This window comes from Alexandromys fortis, unplaced genomic scaffold, assembly GCF_014885135.2.
Source record: "Alexandromys fortis isolate MF-2015 unplaced genomic scaffold, M_Fortis_MF-2015_v1.1 scaffold_225, whole genome shotgun sequence".
In the NCBI taxonomy this organism is placed as follows: Eukaryota; Metazoa; Chordata; class Mammalia; order Rodentia; family Cricetidae; genus Alexandromys; species Alexandromys fortis.
Window position 1 is genome coordinate 119,324 of NW_026068119.1, and position 9,163 is coordinate 128,486.

Below are 9,163 nucleotides of genomic sequence, written 5' to 3' on the forward strand. Positions count from 1 at the left end.
GCGCCTAGATCTCAGGCTTTCAACCTGCAGAACTGGGAGAAAATATGTATGTATGGTTTTAAGCCCCCTGCAGCAGGTACCTTGTTGCAGTGGCCCCATCAAGATATAAGGAAAGTGTGGTGATCTGTAGCCTAGGTGAAGCTTCCAGAGTGAGAAAACCCATTGCCTCGTCCTCCAAGGAGGGTGCAGAAACTGGCCTCTGGGAAAGAAACCCACCCTTTCTTTGGGACATACCTCATTCACACACACCACAGCATTCACTGTCTCACCTTGCTACTCTCTGGCAAGAAAAATAAAGCAGGTTTTGAAACAAGCTGAGGTTGGCTGCACCGAGCCACCCTGATCTCACTGACCCTCTTTGCTCTTCTCTCAGCCTTTCAGCTGTGCCCTCTGTGATTGTCCTGACTATGGCAGCCAGTCTTCTGAGAGCAAAGCCCAAGGTAAGTAGTCAGCCTTCCCCTTACTGTCCCCGAATTTGCCCAGAGCAGTTTCCCTCTGCTGCCCTGGATGTCTCAGGCCAGCAGAGTGCTTTGCCATCCCCGCCGCCCCCAACCCCTGTGGCTTGCTGCTTTCCTGAGTTTCCTTTGCTAGGTTTTCAACATCTGTCTGTTCCTCTTTCCTGTGGCACTAATACTTGCTGCTGACTCTCTCCTGACTGCTGAACTTTCTTGAGGCAGGGGGATTCCCATGTTTTACTGTTTTCAACTAGACTTAACCTGGAATTTAATTCCCTACTACATAAATTGCTTGTTTTAGGTACCAATATCTTTTGAGGATGTGTCTGTGTACTTTACAAAGGCAGAATGGAAGCTTCTGGATCTCAAACAGAGGAAGCTCTACAAGCAGGTGATGCTGGAGAACTACAGCCATTTGGTGTCAGTGGGTAAGTGACCCTACCATGTACACACACCCAGTCCCACCTACTGTCTCTGGACTCCAATTCTGAATTTTTTTGCTTGTTGATGGCTATGAACCCAAGAATAAGTACATTTTTTATTTGACCCATACCTTGTAGATCAGCTGTGGTATCAAAAAGAATAATATGGACTTGTAAATGTTCAGGATAAATTCAGTATGACCTTTCAGACTTATTTTGCACATAAAATCATAGATTGCCCAAAAATTTCTTTCTATTGATAAACAGATGCCTATTATACAGGAATATTTACTTGCAGAATTTTAGACTCATTTTATTTTTAACAGCAGATGTATTTGACATTCAACTTACTTTATAGAAGTTAGCAACATCTTCCACTTCCACTGCCTGTGAGGCCCCATGCTAGGGCCAGGCAGTGCATTTGGTTTCCAAGCCTGGAGACATCTAGGCAAGAGCCGGGGCAACTTCCAGCCTGCTGCTCTCTTCTTTCTTCAACATGCTCCACGCTCCTGTGTTTGTGCATCTGTAAGAGGGTGTCCATCTTGCCAGTTCCAGGCAAAACCAAGATTCACAGGTTGTGTGGATGAACTCAAAAGCACCAGGAAGTGAGTGAGAAGAGTAATGAGTCCCAACTTCTTCCTCTAATGAACAGAGTCTAAGCTGGGGCTGTCCTCTGTTCTGGCATCTTTCTAGCTGAGATGGCTCCCTGGCTGGCTTTGAGTTGGGTAAGGATTTGTGAGAATGAGCCCTCTTCCATTTTCTTTCTGACTCTACAGACCACCAATGTCTCATCTGACCCCTTGGAGGGAGACTGGTTCCTTCCCTAGGTTCTCTTTGACCATCAAGAGAAAGTTGGGGACACATCTTCCCATAAGACTTCTGGAATTTTCACTTGAGGGTTTTTGTTTTTTGTTTTTTTGGTTTTTCGAGACAGGGTTTCTCTGTGGCTTTGGAGCCTATCCTGGAACTAGCTTTGTAGACCAGGCTGGTCTCGAACTCACAGAGATCCGCCTGCCTCTGCCTCCCGAGTGCTGGGATTAAAGGTGTGTGCCACCGCCGCCTGGCTTCACTTGAATTTTAGTGGAGAAACATGCTGCCCCCAAGCACAAGACAAGGGCTAATCTTTCTTGGCTATACTTTCTGAGGAGGTCTTTGCTCTCTGAAGACACAGGCTGAACTCTGTTTAAAAATTATTCTGTCCAGCTGGGCGGTGGTGGCGCAGCCTTTAATTCCGGCACTCGGGAGGCAGAGGCAGGCGGATCTCTGTGAGTTCGAGATCAGCCTGGTCAACAAGAGCTAATGCCAGGACAGGCTCCAAAGCCACAGAGAAACCCTGTCTCGGAAAAAAAAAATTCTGCCCTTAGCTAGAAAGGTGCTGATTTTCTTCATTTCTGTGAACAGGGTTTGCTTTCCCTAAGCCTAACCTGGTGTCCCAGCTGGAGCGAGGGGAGAAGCCCTGGATTGCAGACAGAATGGGGACTGCAGCAGCATCCTGTGCTGGTGAGCAAGACACCCTCAGCCAGCTTGCTAGTGGCAAGGGTAAAAAGTAAGGACTGGCCTAAGGAAAGTGGCGTAGATACTGAAACTTTGGGTGAAATGTCCTCTTTAGTGATGGGTGTTAGCCTCCCTTGCTGGGGATGGGTGAAAAGAGACTTTACTGCCCTCTAGAAAGAGCAGAAACTCTCCCTTCTGCCTGCCTGATGTGTTGTTGTTGTTGTTGTTGTTGTTGTTGTTGTTGTTGGTGGTGGTGGTGGTGGTGGTGGTGGTGGTGTTTTATTCTGCAGTTTCTTGATGGGAAAATGAAAGAGGGGGAAGCACTCTGAAAAAAAAAAAAAACCTGAAGTGACAGTCTGTGGCTCTGTCATTACAGGAAATGGGATAAAGAGCAAGATGCTGACTTCAAGGCCGAAACTTTTTGGAAGAGGGCTCCTCGGAGACACCTCGGGATCCATGGTGCAGAGACGTCCTCACGACTTCAGGCCAAATTCCATTGTAAGGTACCGGCGCTCCAGAATCACCGATAAACGGTATCTCTGTCAGCAGTGTGGAAAATTCTTCAGCCGCAGCTCCAATCTCATCAAGCACCGGATCGTCCACAGCGGCGAGAAACCGCACAAGTGCAGCGAGTGCGGGAAGCTGTTCCGGCGGAACTGGGCACTGCTGGAGCATCAGCGCATCCACAGTGGTGACAAGCCCTACGAGTGCGGGGAGTGTGGCAAGACCTTCACGCGCAGCTTCAACCTTATCAAGCACCAGATCATCCACAGCAGCGAGAAGCCGTTCGTGTGCCGAGTGTGCGGGAAGGTGTTCCGGCGGCGCTTCGCTCTGCATGAGCATGCGCGCATCCACAGCGGCGAGCGGCCTTATGAGTGCGGTGAATGTGGCAAGACATTCAGCCGCAGCTCCAACCTTATCGAGCACCAGCGCACCCACAGCGGTCAGAAACCCTACATCTGTCAGGAGTGCGGCAAAGCCTTCAAGGGCATCTCGCAGCTCATCCACCACCAGCGCAGCCACCGCGGCGACAGGCCCTTCTCGTGCCAGGAGTGCGGCAAGGCCTTCCGCGGCCATTCAGGACTTAGCCAGCACCAGCGAGTGCACAGCGGCGAGAAGCCCTACGAGTGCAGCGAATGTGGCAGGGCCTTCGGTCGCCGGGCCAACCTCTTCAAGCACCAGGTGGTGCATGGTGGGGTGCGTCGTGGCCGCTTAAAGGGACTTCGGCGCGGCTGCATGCTCCTGGAGCATCGGCGCGGGCCCCACAGGTCCCAGGAAGCCGGGGAAGGCAGCTCGGCCGAGCCCCAGCTCATTGACGCCAATAAGAAGCCCCAAGTGTGTGAGCACTGCGACCAGGTCTTCGAGAGCAAGTTGCTGCTGTGTCGCCATTTGCGCATTCATGACGACGAAGATGACAAGAAACAGAAGTCGATTACTGTGAGTACCTCAGGTTCGGAGGAGAGGTCGCTGCTTAGCCAGGATTTGGAATCCCAGCCCGCAGAAGGAAACGGCAGCGAAAGCAGTGAAAGTTTCCTGTATGCTGAGAAGGCCCAGGGCCCATCCTCACCTTGAGGCCAGAAACAGGGCAGCAACTCAGAATGGCAGGGTAGCCCCCTTCCCCAGTGTGAAACAGAAGTAACTCAGAAACACAGGGTACTCCCCACCCATCCACCCAGTGTAATCTGCCCTACTCTTTCCCTGATGAGTTGAAAAGGAAGGGCTCCCTCCCTAGTCCTGGATGATCCAATTGATACCTAGAGGTTGCACAGGAAGGCTCCTCAAGGAGCCTAGGCAGGGTACTCCTGTGTGTGCTTGGGTGAATGAGTGCCTGTGTGAATGGGGTCTCCAGGGCAGCAGATTTGCATAATACAGAGTTGGTCTCTACCATTCACAGGAGAATTGCTTGACGTGGTTGAGGAAGAAGGAGCAGAGTCCAGCCAACTCTAAGCACAATTACATTGAAGTTTACAGGGGATTACCCGTGTGTCCTTTCTCTTGTTAATGTGTTAGTGGGGGTGGTTGCCTCCCATTAATAGATGTTTGTGTTTCTAGATAGAATATACTAAAAGCACTTTATTCCATTAAAAGTTTATAAACTAGCCTGCTGTTCTGAAGCAGACTAGACTGTCTGTGAAAACTTGGGCCTTGTGTATGTGGCCCTGCTGCTGTTTGGAGGGTCTGTACCAAATCTTGCAGAGAGGTTAAGACCCAGGGACCCTGAATGTCTCCTTTTGGGAATGGAGCCCCTTTTTTCTGGTCCCTCTCAGGAACAGGATCTAAGTAAGACTTGGCAGCATTTGTACCCCCACCACCCTGCTGGCTTCAGTCTCCTCCCCTCCCACTCAGGGAAGGCCACATTGGCCATTCCTATCCCCTGCTCCAGTGCCTAAAGCTTCCAGTTTGTCTGCTAATCCCTTTTAAGCCACCACTGTGTGGTGACAGCAGATTAAGAATTCACACTTAGGTGGCCCCTGTAGTGAGTCTGGCCAGACAGTTATCTTTAAGATGACATTTCTTAGCATATTAAAGTTGCCATTACTTTGATGTGCTTTTATTTGGGGATACCATTAGTTGAAAATGGAGATTTTTGTTATGTGAGAGTGTTGGAGAATTTATCTTTTATAGAAATTCCTCACACAGAGGGCGTAGCTCAGAGATGGAGTATGTGCCTAGCAGACTACAGGCCCTGTGTCCCATCCCTGCCCCTCCCCCAAGAAAAGCTTGGACAGAAGGAAGGGGCCTTTCCAACCCATGACTGATGTGCATGGTGGCAAACCTAGCCCTGAATGATGATGTAACAACCCCCACCTCCTTTCCCTTAAGCCTGGCTGGCTCTTTAGAAGGCACTTTACTGCCAAGGAAGCCAGTGGCAGTCCTATTCCACCTGTGCTGCCCCCAGGAGACCTGTCCCTTGGCATACTCAGCTCAGCATCCTGGGTAGCAAACTACTTTTCAGCCCTCTCCTATCCCAGAGGAGAGAAAGATTTTGTCCCAAAGACTGCCCTGGGGGCAGTTTGTTGGTACAGGTGAAGTGGAGGCAGCTCTTGTACACTCCAAGAAAGAGTGGTGGCACCTCCCCTGAGTGATGTTCAAAGATAGCTGCATCCCAGGATGCTGGCTGGTTGGAGCCCTGGTCATAAGAATATACACAGGGAGGAGAAAGAGAGAGAGAGAGAGAGAGAGAGAGAGAGAGAGAGAGAGAGAGAGAGAGAGAGAGAGAGAGAGAGAGAGATTTTATGTATATAAAATGTTTTGTGTAAAGCCCCAGTTTGTAACTTGCTGTTATCTCTGTGTCCTACAGTAGATCCCTGTCTCCCTGTCCTGTGATTGTTCTCCTGTCTGTGAGCCTGCAGCTGCTCAGCCTTGTGTCTGCACTCCAAGCCCCATGCCTGGGTACTAGTGAAAGAGCCTTGCTCCCTTGATCTGCTGGGTTTGAGTTATGTAGTGGTTGACTTCATGGAAGCAGTTCAGAGTATGCGTCAATTTGGTTTCCCAATAGAAAAAGAAATGCTAGGAACAGTGTCTTTTAAGTCCCTGGTAAAGTAATTGCTCGATCTACTAGGCCTCACACAGAGCAGGTGCCCACAGTGGGAGGCTCTGTGCAAGCTCTGGCACATACTCTTGGGTGTTCACTTCTATGGCTCCAGGAAATGAATGAATGATGCCTATCTTCCGAGACAGTCACCAGCTTCTTTACCCAAGGCTGAGTTCCTAGAGGAAGGGTCATGTACAGGCATTTTCAGCAGGAAGTGGGTCTGCAGGGAGAGCTGTAGAGCCCTTCAGAGTGGGGATCCTGGAGCATTTCAGGGTCTCCACTGGTTGCCTACATACATAGCAGCAGAGCTCTTGGTCCATTTCCTCCTTCAGTTCCTGTTCCTAGATGTTTTCAGCAAGCAAAGTAGTGAGTTCTCTCAGGTATGCTAATCAGGTATGCAAAATGAACAGAACAGGTTTCTCCTGGAAGAAAGTCAAAGTCACCAGAGGGACACTTGTGCTTTTCCTTGTTTCCTGCCTGAAGCCTGTGCTTCATCCCTCAAACTGGATGGGGAATGGGGCTGATCGTTCATTTGTGTGTTTTGAGGGGCAACTAGATTATAAAAGCTTAAACTATCAGAATCCCTGCTGTTTTCTAGTTCCTCCTCTTCCTGTCCCCCACCAAACTTTACCCTTTTGTCTTGTAAAAGACTTTGGCTGCTTTTCAGGTGCTGTGGGAATGGCCTAGCAGTGTCCCAGGAAACTCATAGATGGTCGTCTCGGAATTAATTTATCATGAGGTGGAATTTTCAACATCTTTGTTGGGTGAAAAGCCGACAGCTACTTGGAAAGGTGCTCCCCCATGTGGAGAGGGCTTAAAGTAAACAGACAGGTAGTGGGTTCAAGGTTACAAGCAAAAGTCAACTCTAACCTAGAAAGAGCCCAGTGATGCTAGAGTTATTGGGGAGGGCTTGCTTCCCATGTGGGAGGGCCTGTCTTAGTCTGCCCAGGGTGCAGGCTTTTCACAGGGCCCCATACTGCAACTCTGAGACCAGGATTGCCCAACAGGCTCCTTATCAGAAAACTTCATCAGTCTCAGAAGAGGCACCACAATGCCTGCCTTCTGTTTGTTTCTGCTACCAAGTTTCAGGCAGCATGAAAGCACCCACCTTGTAGCTTTCCAGGCAAGGAATAGAATATAAGGGATTTCAGGTGTGTGTGTGGGGGGGGGGTTGCTGAAAAGTGCCTTGGTTGGAAGTGGGGAGGATGTGTATTAGGGAAGCCTAGAATGCACACAGGACCGGACAGTCCTGAGTCGGGAGCTCAATTACTGTAGAGTATGGAGCACCTAGGATGCCATGTGTAGGAAGTCAGACCCTAGCTGGTTCCATTTGAGGAGCAACTTTCCTAAACAAGAAATGAAGTCAGTGTTAATGAGAACTGATATGGGGTGTGAGTGCACACCTCACCAGCCACTCTGGTCATTTAGATGGTTTGGAGGTCTGTGAAATCTCTGCAGTGAGACAGCCACCATGAAGAGGTAGTGAGAAAGAAGAGGAAGGACTCGAGTGACCCCAGCCACCTTCCTCTGAGTCCCCACTAGCCCTGGCATTTCTAGCTGCCTTCATGTTTTTGTGAGCCCCAATTCATCTGTGATTTCACAAAACAATTGCCCTCTGAGATTCCTGGACACTTTCTTTGTAAGGGGGTTTCTTTGGGGGATGTTGTTTTAAGCTTGTATAACCCAGACTGGCCTTCGACTCTTAACCCTCCTGCCTCTAACTCTTAAGTGCTGGAATTACAGGTTTGGGCCACCATGCCTGGCTTCTGAAGATTTTTTACATTTGTATCAAGTTCAAGGCCTTGCATGTTTGTGAGAACAGTGCCTCCTTTTGTGTTCAATAGGACTGATTAAGCCTGGTCTCTCTCCATTACCCGAGAATGGTGAGAGCAGAAATGAAGGCTTACTGTGCATTTGGAGGCCTCCTGACTCATTAACATTCTTTGGTAGATTGGTAGGGGTATATACAGCTTAAAGTGTGCCATTGTGGATGGATTGTGATGGGTGTCTGTACCCTTAAAACCATCCTTATTGTCAAGTCAGTAAACATTCAGTATCTTATAATTCCTCCTTTCTGCTCCTCCGTGCCCCCGTCCTTATAACCACTGCTTTCCATCACTGGTGATTACCTTCTTTGTAAGTGGACTTCCACAGTGTTTGTCTAGTCTCTCGGTGCCATTTTTTAGATATTTCCAGGTGTTTGTGTGTATATCCACACTTGGTATTTATCTCATTGTATACATGCCCCCCAATGTCTGTTGATGCCTGTTAGTTAGTATTTACATTCTTTCCAGTTTGAGACAAATAAAGCTGCTATGAGTATTTGTATGCACATTCCAATGTGAACGTGTTTTTATTTCCCTTGAGTGCTTTGTTAGGAGTGGAAGAGCTGGTTCACATGGTGACACATTGTTTAACTTTGGGGAAGAACTGCCAAACATTTCCAAAGCACTCGCATTATTTCATATCCCTAATAGCTGTTGTATGAGAGGTCCAATTTCCCCTGCCTTCATCGGCACTTATTGTGTCTATCTTAGTGGAACCACCCTAGTGTGGGGGAAGTTGTAACTAATTGTGGGTTTGATTTGCATTTCCTTCGTGACTAAAACACTGAACATCTTTGCATGCACTTGTTGGCCATTCACATTTCCTTTGAAAAGTATGTTTATCTTTTGCCCATTTTAACTGAGTTGTTTGTCTTCTTACAAAGAATTACTGACATCCCTTCATCAAATATATTTTTAACAATATTTTCTTCCAAACTATGTATTTTAAATTTTTACTTTGTATTTTTTTTTTTTTTTTTGGATTTTTGAGACAGGGTTTCTCCGTAGCTTTTTGGTTCCTGTCCTGGAACTAGCTCTTGTAGACCAGGCTGGCCTAGAACTCACAGAGATCCACCTGCCTCTGCCTCCCGAGTGCTGGGATTAAAGGTGTGCGCCACCACTGCCCGGCTTTTACTTTGTATTTTTGGGGTCGCAGTTAAGAACTCTTAACAACAAAAAAAATCACTAAGACATTATCTTATGTTTGTCTATAGAGCTTTTCATGACTTGGATTTTGTTGTTGATAGTCTTGGGTTTTTTTTTTGTTTGTTTGTTTGGGTTGGGTTTTGCTTTCTTTTATTTTTCAGGTGGGGTCTTCCTGTGTTGTCTGGGCTCGTTTTGAACTCCTGCAGTCATGTGATTACATTGCCTCCACCCCTGGAGCGCAGGACTTGCCATGTGCCACCACACTCAGCTTTGAACCCCTGATAA

At 48.1% G+C, this 9,163-nt stretch overlaps 1 protein-coding gene across 4 annotated transcripts in view; it reads left to right on the forward strand.

Annotated features, from left to right (window-relative positions):
- The window catches only part of Zfp92 (ZFP92 zinc finger protein), a 29,984-nt gene extending 21,744 nt beyond the window's left edge, over positions 1-8,240 (forward strand). Inside the window, exons 3-6 of one of the 4 annotated variants that reach the window (XM_050125049.1) lie at positions 374-440; positions 757-883; positions 2,279-2,377; positions 2,748-8,240. In XM_050125049.1, the coding sequence (XP_049981006.1) occupies positions 408-440; positions 757-883; positions 2,279-2,377; positions 2,748-3,943 (1,455 nt within the window). In that variant the 5' untranslated portion in view covers positions 374-407 and the 3' untranslated portion in view covers positions 3,944-8,240. The remainder of the gene's footprint in view (positions 1-373; positions 441-756; positions 884-2,278; positions 2,378-2,747) is intronic. The other 3 variants (XM_050125054.1, XM_050125050.1, XM_050125051.1) reach the window with 3 other exon arrangements.
- The last annotated feature ends 923 nt before the right edge of the window (positions 8,241-9,163 follow it).